Source organism: Gallus gallus, chromosome 15 (genome assembly GCF_016699485.2).
Source record: "Gallus gallus isolate bGalGal1 chromosome 15, bGalGal1.mat.broiler.GRCg7b, whole genome shotgun sequence".
NCBI lineage: Eukaryota > Metazoa > Chordata > Aves > Galliformes > Phasianidae > Gallus > Gallus gallus.
The window spans coordinates 9,798,660-9,826,350 of record NC_052546.1 but is presented as its reverse complement, the minus strand read 5'-3'; the positions used below and the strand labels follow the sequence as shown (position 1 = coordinate 9,826,350).

Genomic DNA, 27,691 nt, shown 5'->3' with positions numbered 1-27,691 from the left:
ACTCCCCGTGTCGCACATCCACAAGACAACGTGGAAGCCCTCGGCTGGGGCAGGGCAGAGGGGAGCAGAGCAGAGGGGAGCAGAGCAGAGGGGAGCAGAGCAGCCCGTGTAACCCGACGGCAGAGGAGCGCTCCGCCGGGCTGTGCGCTGACACACAACGACTCACCGCGGGGCACAGAGGGGACACCGACCCGACAGCACCCGCAGGCAGCACGGAGCGACGAGCGCGCAGCAGCGAGCTGTCAGTCTCTCGTGCTCACGTCAGGAAACAAAGTTTGCGAGCAGAACAGCGCAGCCCTCTCCGCCAGCACCGCCCGCACGGACACCCACGTGCTGCGCGGCTCCGCGCATTAAACCGACGAGCACCGCCAGCGGAACGGGACGCGGCGCTCCACGCACCGCAGCGTTGATGAACGCTGGAAACCCGCGAGCGGAGCGGAGCGGAGCCGGGCAGCGGCACAACGGCGGCACCGCGCCCTCCGGACTCTCCCCGCCTAACTTCCCGGCGTCGCAGCCCCGGCCCCCCGCCGCGCCGCGCCGCCTCTCACCTGGTGCCGGCCGGCGGCTGCGGGCCACGTCCGCGCGGAGCGGGCAGCAGGCGGCGGGCGGGGGGAGGGCCGGCCCGGCCCCGCCGCTTCCTGCCACGGCCCCGCCGCCGCCCGGGGCGCGGCTCCCTGCTGCCAGGCGCGGCCAATCGCTCGGCGCTCGGCTCGCCGCCCTGCCGCCGCGCTCGCCGCGGGCGGGAAAGAGGGGGGAGTGGCATCGGCGCTCGGCTGCGCGGCCCGGCCCGAGCTGAGGGCGCCTCGGCTATCGATCGCGGGGGGCGCTCGGCGCTCGACTGGTTCGCCTGCGCAGCCCCGCCGGAGGGAGGCGGGGGGCGGCGGAGATCGGCGGGCGATTGGTTCCCCTGGGGGTGTTAGCCTGGGGGGTGGGGGGGTGTGAGGGGAGGGAGCCCTCCGGGGTGAGAGGGGGCTTCGGGTCTATAGGGCCGGGGGTGGGTGTGAGGGGAGGGGGCTGCGAGCCGCTGGGGGGAGGCAGGTGTGTGTGTGAGGAAAGGCAGGCCTGTAAGGGGGTCAGGGCTGTGCTGGGGGGGATGTTCAGGCTTATAGGCCCAGCTGTGCGTGAGGAAAGACGGCCTGTGCGGTACAGGTGTGTTTGTGAGCTTCAGACCCATAGGGGGACCAAGTGTGTGTGGAGGTGGCTTCGTGCCCACCACAGGTTCAGGTGTGCAAGAGGACCTTTCAGGGCCCATCGTGAAGTGGCTCTGGGGCTTGCAGCAGCTTCTGCCTTGTGGCAAAGCCTTGGTAAAGGGGGGCTGCATCCAGAGGGGAGAGCTGTGGGGCTGAAAGACTGCACAGCCCGAGGAGGGAACAGCCTTGGAGGAGAAGCAGCTTTGGCTGTGGCTGAGAAGCCTGGATTAGGAAGAGAACAGAGCAGAGAGACAGGGTAAGGGGATACAGTGCTGTTCCTGCCATGCTTTGCAGTTTCCTATATAGAGGCAAACACTCCTTCCCTTATAAATATAGAGACCTACACGGGCTTGTCCATTGATCTCTGAGCATGTTGCTGACAGACAAAGCTGGAGGTCCAGAGCTTTGCATTCTGCCCGTGCCTCGTGCAGCCACGTGCTGCTGTGTCTCTGCTGGCTGTGCTGCTGGGCTGTCATCCAGAGCCCTCATGGTGCAGCCGTTTCAAACTAAAGGTGTGGAAACTTGAAAGCAACGTATCCCAGGCTATGGCAGCTGTGTTCTGCTCTTCAAAGGCCAGTATTACAGGATTTCTGGTATCTATCTATCTATCTCATATAAGAAACATGTTGCTGTGCTCTCTATTTACAAAGATTGAGCTTTGTAGCTTTTTTTCTCCGTTTCTTACAAATGGAAAGAAAAGCACAAAGACCAGGACTTCTGTGTCAGCTGCTTTGCAAATAGCTGATGCTGACAAAGCAGGATGCAGAAACCTTTCTTCAGACTGAGTGAACGTATGTCAAACAGTAAGTGAGTTGTGATGAGAAAAACAGTTTTTATGAAAGCACGAGCCAAGAGCAACAGCTTGACAAAGAAGTTTAAACTTTCCCTGATAGCTCTTTGGGGTGTAGATAGTTAAGTTTCTGCATTTGTAAGGGAAACATGGCATTCCTTAAAGCTGAACCTCCTCCCTTGGGTTTCCACTGGATGCCTGAGAGATGACAGTATAGGGTGTCTCCAGAAGGCTAATATTAAACATGAGGAATTGGTGTGGAGGGAGCAAGCAGCAAGTGAGATTCCAGTTTTGACCACAGAATGAGCTAAAAACATTTTGCATCAGCAACTCTATCCGGTTCCTTACTCATTCTCTGTACACAGCTCCTTCTGTTCAAAGGATTCCTCTGTGCCCTCACATTAGTGAATGCACCTGCCCTTTGTGTGCAAGCTTCTCCTAAAGGGTAAATTTGCCTCAGACAAACAGAAAGTGCTGAGGCAGTGTAATGTGAGTTGAATTAACCTTGGAAGGGCAGCCCCAGCTCAGCCTTGCTGTGTTTACCCAATCACTATCCACAGCAGCACGAGCAAGGCTGACTGGGGAGCTGATGGGTGAACTGTGTGGACACGTGGAAGAGATACAGGAAGGAAATGGAAAATAAATTGGGGGTTTAGCCAGTGTGCTGCTTCTAATTCTGCAGCTGTGTGAAGATGGGGAAGCGACTTGAGCAGTCCAAGCACGGCCCCAGCGGTGCAGCTCCTGGGATGTAGCAGCAGCCACCACACCCTTTCCTGTTCACCCTGTGGCCACACGCAGCCCCGTCAGCTCTTCTGCATCAGGCAGAGCCCTGCGGAAGGATTGCTTGTCCAGATGCAGATGGCTCTGGCACCGATGTGATCGGCAGCAAGGGGTGGTGAGTGGCTCCAGCACTTACACCCCTGGTGTGCCAAGTCGAGTGCCCCCCAATGGGACATTGAGATCTGGGAGCTGCTTGCAGTAGCACTGATGTTTAGCCACATCTCAGCCTCATCTCCTGTAAAAGGCAATATTTACTTACGTAAAAAGGTTTAATGCATGCTTCGTGTGGGTGTTCCAAGTTAAAAATTGTCAGTCAGTGCAAACAGGTCTTGGGTGAACTACTGAAAAGCAAAGTGCACGTGCTGTGCTACCGCAGTTCTTTTCAGAACGGGGTATGACCTGGTGCCCCCTGCCTTAACTCCTTTTAAACAGCACTGCAGTCGCCTTGAGTTGAGTCCTTCCTTAGATAAAACCAATTCTGTTTTATTTCCTTCTTGGTCTGCTGTTGATGGTGTCTCAGTGAGTCAACAAGCCGTGCGTGTGGGGAATGTCCAGGTGAGCATTCAGCACAGCTCTGCTAAAGGCACGGCTGTGATCGGTCAGTGCCTCCCAGGTGATGTGCAGCTGTGGGAAAGGGCACAGTGAAACAGCTGGCCTGAAACAGCAGCACGAGGCTTTTTCACACTCACTGTGGGCACATATTTAACGTGGTCCCTGCGTGTGAATCCCACTGCAGGACCCACACCCTGGTCCTTCAGATCGTAGCAGTGTCCTGCTGGAGGATAACCTGTCTGTGACCATTTGCAGTGGGTTTGGATGCCTGTCTTGGCAAAGCTGCTATTGATTGGCATGGAGTAGTCTGATGAAAGCATGGAGGAACAAGGAAGGCTTTTCTGCACGGAGGAAAGCAGCAGGAAAGCTGTGCAAGCACTGGACCAGCCCACACCCTCTGGGCAGGCACAGCTGCGTGGTGAGCAGGAGCAGCACTGCTGGGCATTCTGTTAGAGTGTCGGTGATAGCAGCTGGTGGCAGAACGTGACAGTGAGCCTCTCGAGAGGTCCGGCTTCTCCATCCTCCGCGGGGCTCGAACCCGTGTCCCCATGCGTGACGCCGTGCCCGGGCCTCGAACCGGTGACCCCTCGGCAACCCACCGCGCCCTGCGCCCCCACCCCATCAGGCCCCCTGTTAGGTGCCCGCCCCGTTCGCCTGCAGCGCCGCGCGTCCATCCGGCAGTGGTTCGGGCGGCCGGAAGCGGAAGTGGCGCGCGGGTCCTGGCGCTGTTGCCAGAGCGCCCGGCGGAGCCGCGTCTCGTCTTTTCCCGTCCCGCCGCGATGAGCGCGGCCGGGCTGGTGTCCGCTACGCCGCCCGCCCCCGCCCCGCCCGGGGCACCCACCCCCGCCATGCCCCCCGGCCCCGAGTACTACGAGGAGGAGGAGCTGGAGAGCGCTGAGGAAGAGGACGGCGAGCGGAGCGCTCGGGCCCGAGACTCTGACGAGGGTGGGTAGCGCTGGAGCGGGGCTGGAGGAGGCCGGGAGGGGACGTGTGGGCCGGGGCTGCGCTCCCTGGGAGGTGGGTAGAAGCGGGGCCGGGAGGGCTCTGAGCTGCGGGAAAATGCTGCGGAAACAACGGCTCGTTCGTCTGATCGCTGGAGTTTCCTGTGGAAGAATTAAAAAAAAAAAAAAAAAAAGACGTAAAGACGTTTTGAGGGGTGGAATTGGAGCGGTTTTCCTGAGTGGGGAAGAGTCAGAACGAGGAGAGCACCGAGGATGTGGGATTTTGGGTGTCCGGGGTTGTAATTGGGGCAGTAGGGTAAGAAGGGCTGGAGAGGTCTGGTGTATGGAGCTCACTTGTATTTCCGTGGTGTGAAAGGGTAGGAGGAGGATGGAAGGTCAGGTAGAGGAAAGGGTGGAACCTGTAAGAATTAGGGGCCAGGAAGGTGTTAGAAGGGAGAGGGCTTTGTAGTGAGGCCATGAAAACAAGGGAGAAGAGGAAGCCAAAGTAAAATCCAGAGTATCCTGGTGCATAGGATGCATAAAATGACATGTAAGGGAGATGAGGAATGACCCTCTGACAGTATGCAGTGTCAGACTGGATGGGAGCCAGCCCCAGTCTGCTGTCATGTTGTGTCTGCATGCTTCTGAACAAGGAGCTGGAGCCACGTCTGCAGGTCTCTATGAGGGCTGACAGCATACGTGATACCAGTGGCTGTGTACAAACAAAATAGGTATGGAGGGCTTTTTGGTTACCAAAATATTTCTCTTCTAGTCAAAGCTTAAGTTATATCTCTGTGTTGAATTTTATCTTAATATGAAAATAAAGTTTAAGGTGTTTGTTCATAGCCTTTCACAGGTTTTTGTCAAGACTGATGCCTTTGTCTGTATGTGGGAGATGTAGCTGTAGTTCAGGCTGTGTAGCTGTACCTTGTCCACCGTAACTCCAGCCTGGAGAAGCTAACCCCTAGAGAGAAAATGGAATTCACCCTTGGCTACACAAGAAAACAGAGCTGCAAAGGAGTAGCTGAAAGCTAGCAGTGCAGTACTGCTTTATTCTATAGTTCTTGTTAGCTGTGTGTAAGATCTGTATATTAGCACCTGTCTTTGCTTTGTGAGAATGACAGAGTATTTCAGTGTGTAGCTGAGAAGTCAACTTCAGATTATAGCAACAAATTTATTTGTTATCTTAAGTGCAACCTCTGTGGTAAACCATAACAGCATCTACTCATAGTGCTCTCTACTTGCAGTGTTTCAGGTCAAGATACAGAAGCATTCTGAATCAGAGCTCCTTCAGTCATTGTTTCCTGGGTGAAGCTATAAGCAGAAGCTTGGGAAATGTCCTTCAGGGTCCTAAGATTGTGTTACCATCTCACTTTAGAGTTGTGAGACTAACAGAAAGAAATCAGTGGAGTATCTTAAGTCAGTGCTGCTTAAATTTGGTGGAAGCTGTGTTGTAAATCTGCTGGTGGGCTTACATGGGGTAACTTGTGGTGCTAAGGAAGAGATGAAATGTTTCAAGTCAGTTCTGAATTTATTTCTCCAGTTGCCAGTCTGGTTGTGTATTTGCCCAAGTGTGGGTATTGTAGTAATTTACTATGTTCTTTTAATCCTGCTTAGTTTTAATAAAGTCATTCTTTACCTCATTTAGATACTGAGGATGCTAGCGAGACTGATCTGGCAAAACATGAGGAGGAAGACTTTGTAGAAATGAAAGAGCAGTAAGTAGCCCATTCTAATAAATAGTGAGGTAACGTTTTTGCTGCCCTTTTAGGGGGGCTGGGGGCAGATGTCTTGTTTTTGTATAAAGCTCTGCAGTGTTTTGGACCAAGATTTGGGCTAAAAAACTGCATCTCAGTATAATAGCACATGTAATCATATTTCCTCTCGGTTACTTTCTCAGTTCATGAAGCAATGCGATGTTTTGAACAAAGAAACACAGCAGCTCAGTTTTGCTGCAGATGAATCCCTCTGCAGGCAGATCCTTTACAGAAAACAAAGAATCTACTTGATACGAGCCAAGCAAAAAGCAAGATGTCTGTGAAAATTACTTAAGCAGCTGAATGCCAGTCTTGGCCAGGGAGGGTTAACTTTTTGGACACTTGAGGTAGTTTATTTTCACTTTAGGATGTATTTGCAGCGTTTTATGTTCATTTACTGGCAACAGTGTGGTTTTTCACACAGGTCAGGAAGAGTTGGCCTATGTTAAGCCACAGATACGTGAGAAAGGAAATGCAAGTCTAAAACAGCACTGGGAATATACTTTGGTTTTAGTTTTGGGTTTGCTTTTTTCTTATGATGTGTGTGCTGAGAAAAGTTTTATATGTGTATGTAATAACATATATATATACATAATATATATATATAATATATATACATATATGCAGAATGTTAAGGTCTATGTGAGGAAATGCCTTCTGTTTTATCAGTAGGAAAGTAATACACAAATATTGAGACTTGATAAAGTGGCAGAATGATTCTATTGCAAAGTTTCTGGTGTGTGTAGTTCTAAATGTCATTATAGGTTTCCACATTTAAAGTTAATGAAATAAGTCTTGTTTTTGCTAAACTCTTAGGGAAATGATTGACTTGAAATGCCTCGTAAAACTGATGAGTTGACAGTTTTTTTAGACAGAGTGATAATGTCTCATCTGTAGGATAAATACCCTTTTACTTGTTTGTCTCTTGAAGTTCTTCTAAAAAGTTTTTAATTCAGCGTCAACACACTGTAACCAAAGCAGATGATGAAACAAACCACGTTGACTTGTTTTTCAGTTGTTGCCCAAGGAGGTTGTGAATGCCCCATCCCTGGAGGCATTCGAAATCAGGCTGGATGTGGCTCTGGGCAGCCTGGTCTGGTGGTTGGTGACCCTGCACATAGCAGGGGGTTGGATTGAGATGAGCATTGTGGTCCTTTTCAACCCAGGCCATTCTATGATTCTGTGATTCAATGTAAGGGTCTCTGTCTTTGCAGGATGTATCAGGACAAACTGGCATCTCTTAAGAGGCAATTGCAGCAGCTGCAGGAAGGTAAGTTTTGAAGGGGGATAGCTTTGTGTTTGTGTTTCAAGAAGTGTATGGCTGTTAGAGAAAACTGAATACAAAGAAAAATTTAAATTGCCATTTAAATCAACAATTTGTTTCTAGGTACTCTTCAGGAATATCAGAAAAGAATGAAAAAGTTGGACCAGCAGTACAAAGAAAGGATACGAAATGCTGGTAAGCTGTATTTCTTTCAAAGATGCTGCATACACCTTTGCATTACAGTTTTTGTAACGCCAGAAGAAACATGGAGGTAACCCTTCACTGAAGATAGGAACTTGCTGGAGCAAAGGGTTCCATGCTCTGAGGGTGGGGTGTAGTTGTTATTGACTTCATGAAACATGATGGAATCTTTCTTGAAAACACCCACCCCTCCATCAGTGTTTTTTTTTGCAGAGTGTTTTCTAAACACCAATAAAATATTTAGTCTTTATTTGTGTGAAATAGCACAAATGAAAGTGTTTCATTTGTATCTGCCATTATGCCTACAGTCTTCCACATAGGCTTGTTCTTTTGTGCAGCTTGTCTGATACCTTAGGGCTGCATGCTTCCTCAGGAATCTTTTATGTGCTTGAGAACAACGAATATAGAGGATTTGCTGCTGCAAATGAGACTGTATACAGCCATGACACCAAATGGGCTGCCTACATCTTCTGGCTCTGTCTCAGAGGCAAGGGCCCAAGTTTATTTTAAAGTGCCCTTCTGAGAGCCTTTATTGTTTTACCACAGAGGAACAGGTTGGAAATCAGATCTCTTTGCTTGCTTTTCTTCCTGTTCTCTTTCCAGTAGTTCTTAATCTTAGATACTGAAGAAGGGACCTTTTGTAGAAAAGTCAGATACATCCCATTATACTGTGGAAAAAGTCAGAGCAGTTGTATGATGTCAAATATACAGCAGCCTTTCTGTAGTGCTAGCTGTCTTCTAAAAGGCTTTGGGATAGTAAAGGATTTGCTTGAGGAATTTAAGTAAATTGAGCTGCTTCTTGCAAGCAGAAATCTGTCTTCTGAGATTAAATTATTCTATGTTAGCGGGGCATTCTAGTAATAATGGGTTGTTACTGTAAAATTAAAACTAGTTGCTAACTTGTATCCCTGTATGGCAAGGAGCAGTGTTGCAGCAGCACCTTTCTTCCAGAGGAGGGCAGATTGTGCTTAGTTTTGAATGAGGATAAAAACCTGACTGCCTACTGTTACAGGAATGGGCTTTGGTGTTGATTCTTCCCACATTGAGTGAGGTTATTCCTTCTGCTTTTGTGTTTCTGTTTTTTTTTTTTTTTTTGAGAATTCAGGTATTAATGCAACAATTTAGATTTGTCTGTATATGATTACCTCCATAATGGAAATATTCTTAGAATCATAGAATGGCTTGGGTTGGAAGGGATCTCAAGGATCATCAGGCTCCAACCCCCTGCCACAGGCAGGACCACCAACCTCCACATTTCATACTAGAGCAGGCAGCCTTCCTTGCTGAGAAGTTAGGGGCCTTTGCAAACAAAAGGCTTAATTTTTATTTTGGGCATCTATCTTGTCTTTTATGGCACTTTAAAAAGTGACATGGATGCTTCTCCTATCTTCTGTAAAGATAATAGGCTTCAGTATGTTTCAGAGAAGTTTTCACTATTTCAGATATTTCCATAGGTTAAAACACTGGTGAAATGTGGTGGTTTGAGGACTGACCAGGTGCCTTAGTTTGCTTTCTTTGATGCTATCTTTAGCAAAGGTTTCCTGTGCAGTGTGCCCTCCAGGAAGCACTAGAAGCATGCAGACTTGCTTAATGTCCAATTATTAGGAATTGCACAAACAATCAGTAGGGCTGTTTCACACCCAGGAATCCATTGGCCTCATCCTGTCTGACTTGAACTAAGATAGTGCAATATGTTAGAATTAAACCTTCAGTGATATATAGCAGCTTTCTTGCCTGTTTTCTCAGGCGTAAGCAGCCTGAAATCAGGCACTTGTGTTAAACAGGTGAATCTAACTGCTGCAATATTATTTCTGAATGAGTCATTGCTGAAATTCGTAGTATTGGTCTAAACTGTCAATTTTTGCCAACCATACATCTAGCTATGTGTTTCAAGCTTCTATCTGGAAAATTTGTATCTGGAATTGATTTATTTTTATGACTGAAAGAAGGATGGATTATATACTTGGTACTGATGGACGTAGTAGCTGAGCTGGAAATAATGGTTTACTGCTGTGTAGGGTTTGCAAATGTGATTGAACAGCTGTAGAAAACTTGAATTAAGTTACTAAGTTGAGTCTTTCTTGTCTTTCAGAGCTGTTCCTCCAGCTGGAAGTGAGTACTCTTAATTTATCAGAATACACATTAAGTAGGTGGAAGGGGTTAAACCTGCAGCTTCATCAACCAGCACTTTTTCTCAGTTTTTGTTTCCCCCTTTGGTGTTATTACAGTTAAGCACAGAATACTGTTGTGTTGCCTACAGTAACTTCCAGGCTGTCATTAAAAAGAAAATTAAAAATGCACATTTTCTTGAATTGCTGTATGCTACATGTGCATTTGGTGGTTTAAAAAGCTTGCCTGAGCTTGCTTGGGGTGATACGTGATAAACCTGAAGCGCTCTCTGTTAGAGACTTGATAGGGTATGCACCATTAAAGTGTGTTTAAAAAGAATTAATTCTTTTGCTGATAACAGTTCTGGTTCCTTAGTCATTTCAGGTGGTTTTCTGTTGTATTATTTAAATGTTGATAATCTGCAGAAGTGGCTATAGTTTTGAACAGAAGAGCTAATGAAAGCATAGCAGTTGAAAGAAGGTGTTGCCAAGTCATTGACTTGGGATATTGGTTCTTTAGCTAACTCTTTTATCTTTTGATTTGCATTAGACAGATCAGGTGGAAAAAAATTATGTCAAGGAAAAGAAGGCAGCAGCAAAGGAGTTTGAAGATAAGAAAATTGAGCTTAAGGAAAATTTGATTGCGGAGTTGGAAGAGAAAAAGAAGATGATTGAGAATGAAAAGTTAACCATGGAATTAACAGGAGGTAAAAACAAGATCTGTCACTTTTCTTCTCCACTTCACTACTGCTTAGAAAAAAAGAGTTAAAAAAAACCGTGCTGGTTTATACTGACAGCTTGACTTTAAAACTTCCCAAATGTCAGCTGATGTGGAACACAAATTGGTGGTCTTTTAGTGGAGAATGTAGTTTGTAATAAAATTCGGTGACCTGCATTATTAACACGTAAATCAAAGTAGTGTCAATGAAGGAGCAGAGTGCAGAAGCTTTCGTATTCACTTTCTCCTTTCTAAAGAACAGATACTGAGTTCTTGTGATTTCTAGACTTTATAAAATTGTGCTGGATGCTGGGTTGGACTCGTTCCTGAAAGTTAAACTCATATGTTTAGATTCATAGCTTCATTTTAAGACAGATTTATGAGATACTGTTGTAGAACAGTATTTCTTATGTGAGATTGTACAGAGTTAATTAGTTGACTCGTATATACCGTGGCTTTCCTCATGATTGGAAGCCCCTTCCTTGGAGACGTTCAAGGTCAGGCTGGACTGGGCCCTGAGCACCTGACTGAGCTGTAGATGTCCCTGTTCACTGCAGGGGAGTTGGACTAGATGACCTTTAAAGGTCCCTTCCAACTCAGAAGATTCTACCGTTCTATGGTAATTTCCTTAAATTGGGATGGCAGTTGGAACTAAGGCATTTTAATCATTTTTATTACAGAATTCTGGAGAATGCCTACCATATGTTTGTACTGTTTCATTAGGCTGATATGAAACGTATTCTCATAATGTTCTACTCTATATGCAGACAAAAAGGGCTTCTTGAAGTTCAGTAAAAACAGTAAAACTATTGAGAAGTGCCACAATATTGACCTGACCAGTGGTACCAGATTTTAAATAGTGCAGGTGGTTAAGAAGCTAAAAGAAGATAAACAACAAAGGTTAAAATGTGCTACTTAAACCTGGTAACGCAGATTGATTTCAGTTAGCTGCTTTTGTGTCCAGACTCTGGAAAATGAGCACTAAGTGGACAAATTTCTTTTATGAAACCACTTGGGACCCTTGGTGCCTTGTCAGGGCTCTCGTCAGTAGTGGACTCAGTGGAGTGGTAGGGCTGATTGGCCTCCTTCACAAGTTGTGCTGCTCTGGTACTGAACCAAAGGTCTGATCTGATTTCCTTACAAGAAGCAACTCCCACGTGTTATGGATGAACGATATTGGCTGTGTTGCTGAGGTCTGTCCATGAATTAGACCTTTTATATCTTTCTTAGCATCTACAAGCGTTACGTAAGCTAATAATTTAATTGGTGCTCAGAAACAAGAAATAAAACCTGTTTGGACATGCCTGAGTGCTGGTGATATTGTACAAAGCATTAAGGCTGATCTGGTCTGGAAAACATCTTGTGGTGGTAGTTTATTTGTTTTAGGTTTGTTTTTATGGGTTTATCTGATCTTACAAACTCTGCCTTTGCCTTAACTTTGTTATTGTCAGTCTGGGCCTGGGCTTCCTCACTGCTAAGCTGGCATTTAGTGCTAATCTTGCAAGTAGATCTTCATTAGGGGATCAAGGTCTGAGTAGATGTTGCCTTTGTAAATCTGCACACCACTGTTCTAAGGATCTGAAGGAATCCAGTGTCTCCATCAGCAGGCAGGACAGCTGTTAAAGTCAGGGTTGGGATTTGCAGAGCGAAAGGGAGACTGAGGAGGTGTAAAAAGAGGTATTCAGGGTAATGTGTCTGATTTGGGGAACAGATTCATTCTCCTCTGGGAAATATCTCCCCCAGCGTTGTGTGTCCTGAAGAGATGAGCTATTTCATCAGGTACAGCCCTGGTAAAAGGCATGTAAATAACTGTGGAGAAGTGATTCATTCTGTGTGTGTGTGCTAGGCCTCTCTTATCTCCCTCCTTCCAGACCAGCAGAAATGCAATTTGATTCCTTTAGAAGTAGCGGATTTCATCATGAATGCATACGGCAGGCTGGGAAAGAAGCACAATGGAACCTGTGTGCACTCAGTGATTTCTAAAACCTATAGAGGAGCTCAGCATGTGCAAGAATGCAGGTTGGCAACCTGATGAGTAGCAGGCTGGTCTGTGAGCGTCGGGACTCGCTTCAGTTTCTGTAGGTTGTAGCTGCTGCCTCCTGGAGCACTGCCTTGTGTGGCTCTCAGCTGTTAAGGCTTGTGTAAGCTTGTGTTTCAGGTGAAACCTGTTGGTACTTCAGCAGCTCTTTGAAAATGACTTCAAGTTATCACCAATCTCAAGAACCTCAAAGCTCTTCACGTGTTTCATGGCGAATGGAAGACTTTCAAAGTGTTTTTCTCTAGAAATGGATGTGGTACCGACTTTCACCTGACTTGTTGCAATTTTATATACAAGTTGCTAAGATAAACTGATATCCTTGTTCAAATTTTAAGGAGTACAGATAACAGCTTTGTAACAGCTCATTTCAAAGAACTTTTTTAAGAAGGTGGAAAAGGCTCAGCATGGCTGCATATCACCCTGAGTAAGTGCTTCGAGCCCCTCTTTTTGAGGCTCTTGTAAATCAGACTTCACAAATGGCCAGAAGGGGCTTCCTTTGACACAGTAGCTTATGATTTTAGTGTCTACAGAAGCAGTCAGCTTTGAATTACAAAGTTTCCTTTGGTGCACCGTTTGTGGGTGGCACTTCATTTTTTTTTTGCTTATTTTTTATTTTATAATCATTTCTCATGTTTGTTCCCTTAATGTGCAGAATGTTCTTCCTCTTGCACCCTTTGTAGGGATAAAAGTAATTCTGTGTTTTCAATGTGCTGAGCTACTCAGGCATGTGGTGTCTAAAGGGAACCACGGAAGTTTCATATACATCAATGCTGTCTAGGATGTGGTTTGAATGTTATCAAAGACGAGTTAGTAGTTTTCAGCACATAGAAGGAACAGTGATGTGTTGGGTTTAGCATTTTAGATGTGGTCTCTTGCTTGCCAATTCAAGCTATCTTCATAAATTAAGGAATTATCTGTGAGAGTTTGGGAGTTGAGTTGAGCAGTTCAGACCACCATTACGAATTGTAATATAGAAAATGAATTATAGAATCATAGAATCACCAAGGTTGGAAAAGACCTCTAAGATCATCCAGTCCAAACGTCCACCTATCACCAATATTTCCCACTAAACCACATCCCTCAGTACAACATCTAAATGTTTAACACCTCCAGGGGCGGTGACTTGCTGAGATGTTTCAATTTTAGACCGTTTTCCCCAGTGCTTAAACTACAACTTATTTCCTAACAGCAGTCGTTGTGAATTTTATAATTAAGTTCACTTTTTACAACATAATTTGAAACTTTTTTTCAGATCATCTGGGTTTAAATCCTGTTTGTGTTTGAAACTGCTCCAGCAGGCATGTGTCAGTCTCCATCTTGAATGCAGTAACTGTATTGCTTAGTGTTCCAACTGGAGATGTGAGAAAGAATGGTTGATTTGTATCTGATGTGCTGCTACCTATTCAAGTTTTATTAGCAAATAACTCCTCCTAAGTGATCTGTTTCGAAGCAGATATGTGGTGTTAGCATGAGAGAAGTTTTTCTTGAGCCATCATAGCACTGCTGTGCTTCAGTTACCTGTACCTAAGGGAGCTGTTGAGTGCCCCCAAACAGCTGTGCCACTTGCAGACAATGAAAGCTGTAACCATGGCATCACAACACTGTTGTTCAACAGTGGCCTAGTATAAAAGAGAGCTCATATTCACTGTCAGCAGTTCCAGCTTGGATGCTAGAAGCTGTCATGAGAAAATCCTATTTTCTGAGTGAAAGAGAAAACATCATTTTGCTTGTGCCCTCTGTAGAAAGTTACTGATTCTTACTCTTCTCCCAGTGGCCTCATCAGCTCTCCAACTTTGTTTCTCTACAGATTCTATGGAAGTGAAGCCTATCATGACGAGGAAACTGAGGCGACGACCAAACGATCCAGTTCCCATCCCAGACAAGAGGAGGAAACCTGCCCCTGATATCCTTCTACAGAATCATTGGAGGGCTTTTGTATTTGAAGTCAGCATGCTGCCTGCAAGGCGGGGTGCATCAGTGTTGTTGCACACAGGGAAAAAAATATGGGAGGTGCTGGAATCAGGATTTAATTAAAAAAATGCCCAAGTACACTTTGTTATGTATATTGTGTGATTAACAACTAGTGTATGGCTGATCTGTGGAGATAATAACCTGAACTTCACAGTGTCATGAGGTAACGTAGGTGATTTTTACGCCATGGAGACTAGTTTGAATTCCTGTGGCACTTTTTTCACAACAGGAAATTTTAAAAGGACATTATACATGGCTGTTGAGGCGATTGATTCCATAGATAGAAAGTGACTTTTTCTGTGAACCACAGCTTTTCTCATTTCAAGATGTGACAAAACATTTGCCAGAAAGATCATATTTGTCATATCAGACTATGTTTTCCATTTCTGATAAAGGCTTCAGAGATCTTATGTGGAAAGAAGCATAGCAAAAGCAAGGAACAAGATCTGTGCTCTGAATTAGATTTTTGTTTTTAAATCTTATTTTTATATAACACAAAAAAAAAAACCAAACAGAAAAACACACATAGGTAATCCCTCTCTCCTGCATCGTTGTTCTTTGTAATTAACATGTTCCCTGGCTTCTGGAAATATGCAGTGATAGGTCCCTTTTCTGTGTACATTAAATGCACCTGGAAAGGAAAGCAGTGATATTTGCTCTGCAGCAGTTTATTATTAGATTCCCAACCTGTTTTGTTTGGATCAGATTAACAAACTTATCTTGCAGCTCCTGAGTGATTTACATTTTCTGAAGGCAGTATCAAACCCTGAACTTGCAGGGTTCGTGCAGGATGGTCACAAGCATCTCCAGTTTTAATTAACCTCTTTTTACTTGGAGATTGTTCACTGTTCCTAAGAAAAAATTATATGTATATATATACACGCATATATATACACACACATTTTATATATATATATATATATATATATATATTTGTATTTATGTATATATTTATATATATATTTATATTTGTGTGTATATATATATATACACACACACACATATACATATATCTATCTTTATGTGCGTTGGTGTCCATATCTCCTCTGAAATAAGTAAGTTTCATTACAAACATGGCCTAATACAGCAGCCTCAGTCCATCAGAATTAAAATCCTTACAGTGCAGCCTGGTAATTGTGCTAACAGTTTGAATAATTTTTGTCTTAACAGCTGTATTGAGGAAATGCTATAGGTTAAAATTGGGAAGAGGGTGCAGTGCTTTGAGCACTGTTCTCATTGTGTGCCATGAGATTTTTCCTTGCATGGAATAGACACAGCAAAAGGAGGGGTAGAAAAATAGGGAGGTGTGATAGTGAAGCTATGCAAAATGACTTTTTGGCTCTGTAATACACTGATATATGTTCTGATATTTTGGTTTCAGAGGTTGGTTTCAGTTGAGCAGTGTGATCTTATTTCGTCCTCATCCACATGAGGGTGTGTTTTATGCTGCCTGCTTTTTCAGGTTGATTTTTCTCAAGGTTTTGTGGATTTTTTTGTTCTTGTTCCTGTCTCTATTCCTGCCTATTGAGTTGTGAAGTGGTGACTTTTTTTTTTGTCCCAGCTCTGGGTGGCATTCAGCTTCATTTTACAGAGTTTCAAGGAAATCTGTTGTGTTTCAGCTCGCAGATTGTTCTCTACAGCAACGCAAGCTGAAAAACACTGAAAATGCTCCTTGTTTGATGCCTCCACCAAGTAAATGTCAGTGTGCTAAAGGCTGTTCGTGGATGGTGTTAAGTGAATAAGTTCAAGAGATGTTGTAGTGTTTGCTGCTAAATATGAGGCTTTGTGGGGGTTGACTTGCATTAATTGTATGATAAAAAAAAAAAAAAGCTGATGTGTAATGCCTTTGTTAAAATCTGATGTAACTTTACAGAAACCTTCTGGCTTTTGTTTAGTGAAGTGAAATATCATTGACCTTTAATTTTTAGCCTTGTCAAGAGCTTTAGAGAACCTTAATTCTGGATACCTCAGCTAAATTACTTGTTGACGGATGAGCAAATAATGGAGGACCTGAGAACCCTAAATAAGGTAGGGATGCTGCCTTGAGTTATATTTCTTTATTTTAAAAAGAAAGCTGGTGTTTTCCCCTGAAAAGAACACAGCGGTCTGTCCTATGTTCCTTTCTGAGATGTGGGACTGTTTCATCCCAGTAGGGTTTCTAAAGTAACACAAGATAAGATTTAGCAAGAGGGTATCTCCTCCCTTCTATTTTAGTAGGTTTAATTAACCTAATTAAAACGACTGCTGTCTAACAATGTTACCTTTTGTCAGAACCAAGTGATAAGCTATCTTACCCTGTTTTTGTCTTCCACTGCATGGCTGAACAGATGTTAGCACTGTTTTCTTTGAGATCCCAGCCTCTGTTCCAAGCCTTTGGGGGCTTTTCTTTTCTCTCCCCAGTCTCACAGTACTTGAGTAAATGGGGTAGGGTACAGTGCCTATATTTACTGTTCAATTTCTTCTAGATGTGATTATCCTACTGCTTTCTTGCTAACTGCTTTAAGGCTTATGTGATTTCTTATATTAGAGGCTGCTCATTAAGGCTTTTGATGATGTTAATGGAGCATGCCTTTTGTGGCAGCTGTAGAAGTCTTGCTAATGATCTACATTCTGTGTTTGGCATACCCTGAGAGCAGTTGGATCATACTCAGAGGATGGAGTGTGTCAGATGGATTTGGTTTGGTGGACAGTCAGAACGCTCTGAAAAAGTTCAGTTTCTGGACCTTTAGTATTATGAGACTAATCTGCACCTTTTGCTGTTTATGGCATAGTGTTCTGGTTTTGTTATGCCACTTAACTGTACATTAAAAAAATACAACCATTTAGAGCATGGGAAAAAAGGCCACATCTGAAGTTGTTACATCCTTGGCCATTGTCAGATCCCTAACACTTTCTCTGTTCTCCTTCCATGCAGCTTAAATCACCCAAGAGACCAGGTGAGTTAACAGTGGCACTGAAACTTGTTCACAGCCATGCTGTTTTGAACAGAGAGTTATATTGTAGACTTCTTGACTGTGTAATTTGGCTGTGTAATTGTTTCGACTGTGTAATTGCTGTTCTTTGTGTAGTTACTGTGGCTAATGGGTGCCCTGTGGAGTCTCATAATCTCTTATGAAGTTTGGGGATGGGAAGGGAACGATATGTATCTTTAGGTGTCTGAAACATTTGAGCATTGTGGGACAATTTAAAACATGAGGCAGTCTAGCTATGTAGCAAGATTTTTTTTTCTCTGTATTCATATGCTTCTGGACAGCTTATGTCTTTGTAAAGTAGGTAGAAGACTGAGAACTTCCAGTTTTGTGGGTTTGGCTCTCTAAGTGTATCTGTACACTTCACTTCAAGACAGTGGTACTAACATGCTGAAGTAATCCTGACCCTATCTTATTAGTACATTATGAATTAGCAGTAAAACAGAACCAAGGACGTAGTGTTTATCACCTACCTATACACACTTCAGTTGTTTGATCTATTTTGGTAAATGTTACAATTTATGTAAGCAAGGCCAAGGTTGAATTAGTCATCCCAACAGAAAGTATCTTTCTAAAGGAAATTTGAGTTTGTAGCTTTCTGTGCTTCTTTCTGCTTAATGTGGATATGTTAAATGATTCTGCAGTCAGATGTGCTGCTGCATGGTGGACGTATGCTAGTCTTTAAATGGTCTCTTTTCTCTCCTCAGCCTCTCCTTCCTCCCCTGAACACCTCCCAGCTACACCAGCAGAGTCTCCAGCGCAGCGGTTTGAGGCCCGGATAGAAGATGGAAAACTCTACTATGATAAAAGATGGTAAGTCCTGGTAAATTTCTGTTTTAATCATTCTGAGCCTTGTTCTGTGAAGAGACAATGACTGCAGAGAGAAATTGCTTTATTAAGGAATCCAGGGGTGAAACGTTTCTGAGCAGTCATTAGCTCCGTCGTCCAAGAATTAATCATTATGACTTTCATAAGTAAGTGATAATGGAGCGTTCAGACCTCTTAGACTTTCTGGGGTAACCACTAGTTTGGAGACTTCAAAATGACTCCATAGAAAAAAGAAATGGTGCACTGTGACACTTTGGGAAATAGTTTTGTCAAATCTAATCTCATGTAAGAGAGCCACCATTGGTTGCAGTTTGGTGGAGCACCGAAGCTGGTCAGCTAAGATGCAGGAGTTCAGTGACTGCAGGCACGGCTGTTGCCAGCAGTGTTCACAGTCCGCATGCTCTGCTTTGTAGTACCACAGCTCTTCATTCCATGAGGTGGCAGAAGAAATGAAAAATATTTCTAATAACAAATCCCAATAACCTTAAAAGATCAGATCCAACGCAGGAGAGGCAGCTTCGGAATTGCTGATTGGATGTAGCTCTTTGAGTTTTATGGGTGTTTAGCCGTGGAAGCCTCACAAAATGGAAAGAAAATAAGATTTCTGTGCAAAATTTATTAGTAGGTCTTAATCAGAGACATGCAAAACAAGATAATCAGGGAGGCAATCTAGTACTTCTTAAGCAGAAAGCAATTTCCAAGTAGCATGCTTATTTGTAGCCTACTCTGTTGGCTCAAAAATATGAGATGAGGTTGTAATTTTCTTACTAAAAATAAGTTTGAATTTGTTGTCTAAGCAGCAGCTATCTTGTGCACTGGTCATCTGCTTGTCTTCTGGTAGTGAAGATTCATTGAGGATTCAATGTATGCAGCTCTGATAAAAGCTGCTGCCTGGAGCTTAAACTTCCTTGAAGCGTAAACCAGACACGAACAGGCTACTTGTCACTTTGCAGATGCTCTCAGAATTTTATTTTTGTGTAGAGCTACTATCCTGTAGCATATATTTAGACGAATAAACAGTTCCTTAGAATCTTAAGCCATGCAGATTACTGTAGTGTTGCATAACAAGAAGAACAGAAATTGGTGTACGTGCTCCAGAAGTAAATGTGAGAGCTCAGGGGTGGCTACTTTTTCTGTTTCCTGAAGCAGCCTTGAAAGGACCATTATCTCAAAGTAGTGAATGGTTAAGTCTAGTAATGGCCCCCAAGGTCTCGCAGAGGCATTTAGAAAAGCCTGTCTCCAACTCAGAGACTTTTTGTGTAGGGAATTTCAGGATGTGGAATTAGTCTTTCAGGTTTTTTTATCCTTGTGTTTATTCCATACTCTCCACCAGATCCTAAACCATGGTTCACAACAAAGCAACCATCTTATCATTTTGCTTTTAGCTTTGCCTGCACACGACAATGCAGTGCTTTCTTTCAATCTTCTGTTGGAGTTGAAAACCTCAGCCTTTTAGCAAAGCATTTTGTAGCAGTAAGTGGAATTATTTCTGCTTGTCTCGCTTGTCACAGTGGGACGTTTTACGTATTGCAAAAGCAAGAGATGTCTGGCACTTTTTCTCTTGAAAGCCAACTTAAATTCCATTGCAATTTTTTCTCAGCTCTTTTCCTGTTGAATTCTATGCCTTTTGTTCCCCTGCAGGTACATAAACTCAGCAAAAGGCTGGGGTTACTGAGGTTCACCAGATTGCTTCCGTTGACATGTATCCCTGCATGCATGGAGCATGTGACAGCTCAGCTCTGTTTCACTGAGGAGTTCTCCAACTAACTTACTATCTTACCTTTTCCATACGTGGTTAACATAAATCTACTGATGGGCAGCAGCTTCACGTGTGTCATTGTCTTTGAAGCTCACTGAAAGCTTTGAGTGAGAAATTATTTCAGTGTCTGTGCCTGCACTGATTGCACTCAAAGAATGTTCATTTGCGTGGTGTCTTCTGCACTCTGATTGCACCTAGATGATCAATTCTCCTTGCTTAAGCACTCACAGCATGTCATGGTAGGATGCTGCTGGACTGCTATTCCTATCTTATCACAGCGAGGTCTTGTTTGGAATTGCTTATACAGTTTCCCTTACATCAATTAATGGTCATTTGGGCTCGATAAACTGCCATTCTTGGCTTGTATCAATGCTGCTCTTGCATTGCCCTGGAACCTACTGATATCTTTTCTGTTAAAATGAAAGAGAAGGAATAATGGTTGGGCACAAGTGTGGAAAGGTTGCAGGATTTGGATTTGTGATTACCTTGCCCAGCCCTTTGGTAATTAGTACTTCTGGGGCGCTGGAAGCCAACGCTATCATTTTTGTTCCTGGCAAGAAATGTGAAAATTCTGAGTACATGAGCCAGCAGGGAGAGATTGTGGAATAAGCTATTGGATGACTTCCATATGTACAGTATGGTTGTTGTGGAAATAACTGTAAAGCTTATGCAAATGCATGTGTTTTGGCAGCCAATCAGACTGCGGGGATTTGCATCCTGAGTAGTTACTGGAAGAATCTGTGCTGATTCTGCAACTTGGATTTCCCTGTCAAATATGAAGCACATCTTGATTAGGGTGAAGGTGGAAATACAATTATGCTTTTATTTCTGTGGAACACTTTGGTACTTTCTTGATTAAGATAATTAACTTGCCAGTTGGTTTCATTATAACTGGTGCTGCCTACAGAACTCTCCTAAGCAACACGAACAGAAGCTGGGATTTCTGTATAGCACACTTTGCAGTACTTTCCAGAAGCTGGTGAGGGTGAAGAAGGCACCACCATGAAACTTAGCAATTCAGTTTGGGATTTTGAAGGCTTTTTACTTCCTTTCATACAAAGGCCCTGAGAAAAATATACAGCATGACTAAAATATGATCTAAAAGTGAAAAATATGCTCAGACACATCTACTTACTGCGGATATGCATCGCTTCTTAGAGTCAGTTACCTACCACTTTGATGTAATTTTTTGATATTTTCACAAAATACGATGATGTTAGGAATTAAAGGTTTGTTAAAACAGTAGACTACACAGCTGGATTGAGTACACTTCAGATCTGTTGCTGTGCCAGTGTTCTACTGGGTTTTTTTTTTTGGGTGGGGAGAAAATGTGAATAATCCTTGAGTATCTAATTTGCTCTGTAAGATTTTTATCAGGCATAATACAGAGTTGGTGTCTAAAATCCATCCTGTGTCTTAAGTGTGGAAGGCTAGTTTGGCTAGCTATTGAAGCATGGGCTTATTGTGAGTCTGTGCCTTATCTTGTGTCTTGGTGCTCTGCCCCTGCCTCTTTCAGATATGAAATCTGTTTTAAGTAATCTGCTTTGAGAATTGAATTCAAACTGAGAGAGCTTCATGCATTCTGAAGCTGCATTTAAATGCCAAGTGTGCATGGAGGATCAGATCACAACTGTGTTGCAAAGATGGGGAAAGCGGTGTGGAAGGAAAAAAATGACTTCATATTTATTCTATCCAAATACTTGTAGAATCCTGACTTTACCAGTCTTGCTATAGTTTACTTCTGCAGTCTCTGGATGGCCAAGGGTTTCACGTGCTGTCTTTCTTTAATTTTTGCAGGTATCACAAGAGCCAGGCCATTTACCTGGAGTCTAAAGAGAACACTAAGATCAGCTGTGTCATCAGTTCTGTGGGCGCCAACGAGGTAGCGGGCTTCTCCTTGCTCCCAGGAGTGGGGAAGACTGTGGGTTGCTTTAGGCAGGTAGACAGCTGTTTGCTAGGGACTAAGATGCTGCTTTCAGAGAAGACTTAATTGTTTAGTGCATAAAGAAGTTGAATATAGGATGACACTGAATTGACATATCTTCTTGAGGCTTCCTGTGTCTCTAAAGAGTGATGCTACATTTTGCAAGTAGTAGTTTGGCAGGCAGGAAGAGTGAGAAGAGCTGTCATGTTGCATCTCCTTGATGCTGCATTGGTAAGTTCCATTTGCATTACTAAAAGAACATGCAGCTACTATTAAGGCAAAATAAAAGTAAATCCCATTGGGTTGCCAGGAGAGAATAAGGACAAGCACTGTCACCAAATCTAGTTCCTCTGAGGGGAGAAAATTCTTCCTGCTAACCTGAGTATGTATATTGCTAAGTGTGCTGGCATCATTCATCACCTACGTGGGAGATAGAGGGGATGAGTCATTTGTCAGAGGCAATTTCCTGTTGGCTAATGATAAAGACTTAGAGAAGCAGGTGAAGAGAGAGATGCGTGCTGAAGATTGATGTGAATCTCGTTGCAAAGTAATCTGACTGTTGGAGCAGTTGGGCAACGAGAGCAGTTTATTTCTTGAGCGCAGATTCGTAGTACTTTGAGGAAAGAAACAGTAGACTTGAATGCAATTCTCTTCAATCAGGCAATAAAGCGGCTTCAGTTTGTTTCAGCAGTTAAGGGAAACAACTTCATTCTCAACAAAATGAGTTGCATATGGGATATGCTTTGTATCACAACTGTTCTCCTTGCTATAGCAGTTCTGCTCAATGGCTGCTTACTGAGATGAGGTAGTAGCATGCTAACAAACATTACAAACATAGTACTGCTAATTTGATTAAAATTATTACTATTGACTTAGAACAATAAAACTCCTAATCTTTTGGGAACAGCTTACCTGAAACCTGAGGAAAACACAATCTGCTACTTATTATGTGTATTTCACTTTAAAGTGACACAGTAGGTTTTGGGTTTTTTTCTGCAGGTGGCTGGGAGAAGGCATGGCAGTTAGTTTTCTTGCAGTGGGCCATCACAACAGTTCAAAAACAAGAGAGATGAAAACAGAATACTGAAATGAGAATGTGTCCTTAGGAGTGCTCTGTGCACCTCAGCTTTCGTTGCTCATTCAAATGGAGCTGCCAAACTATGGTCTCACAGAGTCCTGCACTGAGTTAGAAGCAAGAAGGCAAACTTCAACTTGAGATCTCCAGTGGTAGACTATGGTCATCATTTGATAGCACTTGGAAGTCAAGTCGGTTCATAATTTGATAGCATTTCTAATGGCAGTCAGGTCAGTTCAAAGGAGCTGTACTAAAGGTGCTTCTGTGGATTGTCTCCCCACCAGTATGTCTGTAAGCTTCAGAGTAAGAAGCCTTAACTAAGCAACATAATATTATGGCATAAAATGGGTTCCACGTGGCTGGAGAAAGGAAGGAATTAGTTAGCAGTGTATCAGAAGTCTCCTTTTTCACATGAAGATGAAAATTTAATTTTCTGAAACTGGGCTTGAATTTTTGGAATTAACTGTAGGCCTCTCCAACACTCACAGCTATGATGACCCTACTTAAAATAAATAACAACTCCACGTGATTTCCTTGGAAATGGAGTCAAATTTCTGCATTGGTGAAAGTCATTGGCCAGACTCTTGGAACAGTTTAGGTTCTGCATTTTGACAGCAAGAACCTCTTCAGTAGGTGCAGGGAAGGGGTTTTCTTCCTGAGATTCATTCAACAAGCTCAGCTGATTGCAAGTTGGATAAAGGAGTGAACTTGTTTTTCTGTACAATATAGGAACCAAATAAGAGAAGAGCACAGTTGTTTCTATTCACCTTGTCCTTCAGTTCTTTAGAATTAATAGATGTGTTCTTCTGATTTCTGAATACATTGTGTGCCTAAAACACCAGTTTTAAGTTCAGAATGTCTCGATTCTTTTATTCTCCTTAATGGTGTGGCACATTTTAGGGCTAATTTTACTGTTGTGGTCGCTGAAAACAGATTTTGCTTATTCCTTTTGCTTATTCCTACTAAATGCAGCTTAAAGAAGCAGTTAGCTTTGAGAAGTCACCGTACCATTCCATCATATTCTGATGGAACATGAAACTCTGCACCTGTTTACTGTTCTGTATAGGCACTCAGTTTGCAGTTGTATGAATTATTTTGGTTAGAAAAGCCCACCAGGCACTGGGAATGTCACAGTAGGGATGGCTGTCAGAGAAGGTAGATTTTAATTTCTCCAGGGAAATAACTGAAGTGCAAATGCAGGCAAATATTCAATTTATTTTATACTGAGGACTTTCCTAGGGGGGTCAGATAATAATTAAAATAATAGTTAAATCAATATACCACATTAGGCCTGTGGCTAATGATATCTAGAAAAACAGTTGGAGATGAATTACTTTCTGACACTGACTTTACAGCCCCTTGCAGTGGGAAACACTGGGCTTCTGTCCTAAAGTACTCTGTAACTCGGAGCTGGAAAACTTGTGTTTTCCATGTATATATTTATAATCATTTTAAATGCATTAAACAATAAAAGGAAGAGGAATTTTGTTCAGATTTGATTTTTAAAATGCCATTGTTTGGGTCCAAACTTCTGTTATTTGGGTCTTTAAAAATGATTTTCATTTATAATAATTCACTGAAAGGCTGCTTCCAAGGGAAGTAATTTGTCCTTTGGAATGCACTATATATCTGCGAGCCATACGAATCCCTCCATGCAGGTATTTTAAAGAGAGGCCCTTTTATCTTCAGATACAATTCTTTAATCAATTGTGAGAGATGCTTCACTGAACAGAATCTGAGTAAGCTTTTCACTTGACTAATAGTTACTTGTCTGAGCAAATCCCAGGATAGATTATTTTTATGATCTGTGGATCTAGAGGGCCTTATTTTTGATTAGGTAAGGCTTAATGCCAGGGTTCTGGTGAGAGCTGTAGCAGAGGGAAACTTTGCTTTCTTGATGAAGCTTGGGAAGAGTAATTATTCTTAATGACTGTTTTGAGCAGAAAGTTGAAGTGGTGAAGTCAGAAGTGTTAGCAGAAAACTGATGTGGGAAGGGAAAAGGAATTAACCAAAACATCATGCACCCTGAATAACAGACATTCAGATCTCTCAGTAAGAATATCTGCAATATTTGGCTACATATTACTTACAATGGGATTTTTCCCCCCCCTTTTTTTTTTCCCTAATGTATTCCCCCTGCCCATCTCTCTGTCCTGCAGATCTGGGTGAGGAAAACCAGTGACAGCACAAAGATGAGGATCTACCTGGGACAGCTGCAGCGAGGTGTTTTTGTGATTCGTCGGCGATCAGCTGCGTGACTGTATGCTCTTCCTTGGTCCTTTTTTTTTTCTTGTTTTTTATTAAAACCAATAGAGAAACTTCCAATGGGGAATGGCAGTCTGTTCACTCTCATCTTAGAAGCAGAAAACACTGTCATAACCTCTTATGAGACAGTTTGTGGCTGGCCACATTATCCCCAGTAGTCCTGAAATCTCGGTGATACACAAATACTGCCCTGGACTATTTCTGGACTTTGCATCAGGTTGCTGTATGCTTTTGGTTTTTTTTAATATCTATTTTGGATGACTATTTAAGAAGATTTGCATCATACTTTTCTTCATCGTTGTTTCATAGTGCACAGATTGGACTTGTATGTTGAAAACAGCATAATGTTTGTGTTTTGAATCAGAGTGATGGAAGAAACTTTACTTGTCAAGACCTGAGGTTGGTTGTTCTTTTTGGCTTTGATATCTTGCAAGGCTCGGGATGTCGGGCAAAAGGAGAGGAATCCTGCCAACTTTCAGCTACAGCTGAGGAGTGCATCTGTAATATCTGGTATACAACATCAGCTTACTGGATGAACTGCTTAAGGACTTGAGTGCTGAGGCTTTTTTGGGAAGGTCTGATTAGTTTAGCAAGTGCTGAAAGTCGAGTTGATTTTAATATAGCTAAGCAGTCACACATGGCTAATCCAAAGCATCCATTTCTCTTCACATTAAAAAACCTTTCAGTGAACAAGCAAAGAAGCATGTCTTATACCCAGATTCCCTGGAATAGGCAGATGAGAATAAACCAAAGGCTTGGTTAACTGGACTTTGAACATACAAAGACTACAAGTGTGGTACAGAGTGGGAAGCTGCTTTAGTGAGCTTTTGGCATACACCTAAAGCCATCTTTCCCCAAAGCATCATACATACACTTCCCTTTGGAGGGTGTTTTAATTACTGGAGATAATGCTGGATTTCTACACTTACCCTCCAAAACCACAAGAGGTAAAATGTTCAAGAAATGATATTAGTCATATTAACACCCTTCTGAGGTGCTTAAGGATCTGACTGGCATTCCTTCTTCTCAGTCTTCTTGATGGCTGAAACCACCAATACCATGTGTGACTTCATTGGCAGGAACTACACAGCCCATTGGCATCACTGTGAGATCTTCAGCTTCTGTGCAAGTCAGAATCTGTGCTCCTTTTGATTACTGATCAAAAAGTTGTAATTTCTGCCTTTCCTTCTCTGTTACTTTGTGAGCTATCTTTTGTTTTTGCTTTTAGCTGCCTTCTTGTTCAGCATCAGTCTAGCCTGTTTCATATCTGGATAAATAGAGTATTTTAAAGACTGTTCCAATTTCTTTTACTTGCTGCAGTTGGGTGGCAGTCACATCCCAGTAACTGATGTACGTACGTGGATCTGGAGTGGAGTGTTATGGCTGAGCTGATGCGTTGCATTTTTGGCTGAAGGACCTCACGTATATTTGCCGTGCTTAGAAATTCAGCTACAGCTGCACTTCTGGTGGGGAAAGGAGGACGTTGCTGTTTCCCACCCTTCAAAATGTGCCATGTTTGCTGCAGAGATAGGTGGAACGCAGCAGGCTGTATTTTGTCAAGTTAACAGCATACTTAATATAACTTAACGTTCTCTGTGTGCGTGACAGGTTTTTATATAAGGTGATCATGTACTGAACAGGATTTGTCACTAAGCCTTAAAGTGATCATCATAGTTCTTATAATAAAAAGCATTAAGTAAATAGCAGGGGTTTTTTTTTTTCCTACCTTCATCATGTTATGAGCACACACACTGGGGGAAGTAGTTGAAAACGTGGTGGAGTTTTGGGAAGATACCTTGCCGACCTGCCAACAGCAGATGATCTCTCTTCTGCTGTAATGTTGTCTTTAAAGGTGTTGGTAGAAGGCTGGAAATGCAGCAGTTCTCTTAGAGCCAGTGTGATATGGGTGCACATCATAGAAGTTTAATTCTATAGCTTCATTACTGCTGCTCAGTCTGAATCAACATCAGCTCACCTTCCCTATCCTTAGGCAGAAGAGGGAGGAAACGACAGCTGCATTCAGAATCCCAAACCTGCCTTTCCATTGCTGTGTTCTGATGTTGCAAGGTTTGTAGTGGGTGAGGTGACATCTTCAGTTCACTCCCAAATCAGTATCTGAATGGTCCCCTGGCAGCAAACCCCCGTGGGACTGTTGCACTGTTTCCTTCTCTAACCTGGTGTTGATTCAGGGCAATGTGCATATGGTTTGCAAACACTTTGACATCAAACTCATGCTCAGTTTTCACACTGATTTTGAATGTTCAGAAATGATTGTACAAAGGTTGTGATAGCTCCTGTCTGCTCCTCACCCATTGCCTATTTCCCCACTGCCCCTGAATTGCCTTTGAAATTCCATTTCTGCTTTTGACAGGCCAGAGCGTGGGCCTGTAGCCCTCTTTTTGCTCCTATTAAACTGCTGGAAGGTATTTCATTTTAAGGCTGCTTCATAGTTTGTTTCAGGTTTTCGTGACATGGATGTCTTTCTTTTCACAGCGATCAGCAATGGTAAGTCAGTCTGTCTCGTTTGTCAAATGAATATTGTATCCTGTTTTTCTGAGCAG

The 27,691-nt window shown here is 43.1% G+C and overlaps 2 protein-coding genes across 9 annotated transcripts in view; one reads left to right on the top strand and one right to left on the bottom strand.

Moving 5' to 3' along the window:
• TAOK3 (TAO kinase 3) overlaps positions 1-607 on the bottom strand; it is a 69,785-nt gene extending 69,178 nt beyond the window's left edge. For 3 of the 7 annotated variants that reach the window (NM_001396282.1, NM_001012523.2, NM_001396281.1), the window contains exon 1: positions 549-607. The gene's annotated coding sequence lies outside the window, so the exon portion shown is untranslated. Of the gene's footprint in view, positions 1-166; positions 264-399 lie in introns of those variants that run through there. The other 4 variants (XM_046901094.1, XM_046901092.1, NM_001396283.1 and 1 more) reach the window with 2 other exon arrangements.
• Positions 608-4,036: 3,429 nt separating this feature from the next.
• On the top strand, positions 4,037-26,831 carry SUDS3 (SDS3 homolog, SIN3A corepressor complex component). 2 transcript variants are annotated; one of them, NM_001031471.1, is given in 12 exon segments: positions 4,139-4,257; positions 5,902-5,971; positions 7,225-7,280; positions 7,398-7,469; positions 9,568-9,587; positions 10,134-10,290; positions 14,147-14,242; positions 16,277-16,338; positions 17,225-17,246; positions 17,987-18,092; positions 21,664-21,748; positions 25,025-26,831. In NM_001031471.1, coding segments are annotated over 12 exon segments (942 nt in total). In that variant the 5' UTR covers positions 4,139-4,160; the 3' UTR covers positions 25,124-26,831.
• The last annotated feature ends 860 nt before the right edge of the window (positions 26,832-27,691 follow it).

Excerpts from the sequence above, each read along its gene's own strand:
- SUDS3 (XM_015275338.4), top strand. The coding sequence starts at position 4,092 with ATGAGCGCGGCCGGGCTGGTGTCCGCTACGCCGCCCGCCCCCGCCCCG. Across the intron at positions 9,588-10,133 it reads AGCTGTTCCTCCAGCTGGAA|ACAGATCAGGTGGAAAAAAA; the intron begins GTGAGTACTCTT and ends GATTTGCATTAG. Across the intron at positions 16,339-17,224 it reads ACCTGAGAACCCTAAATAAG|CTTAAATCACCCAAGAGACC; the intron begins GTAGGGATGCTG and ends CCTTCCATGCAG.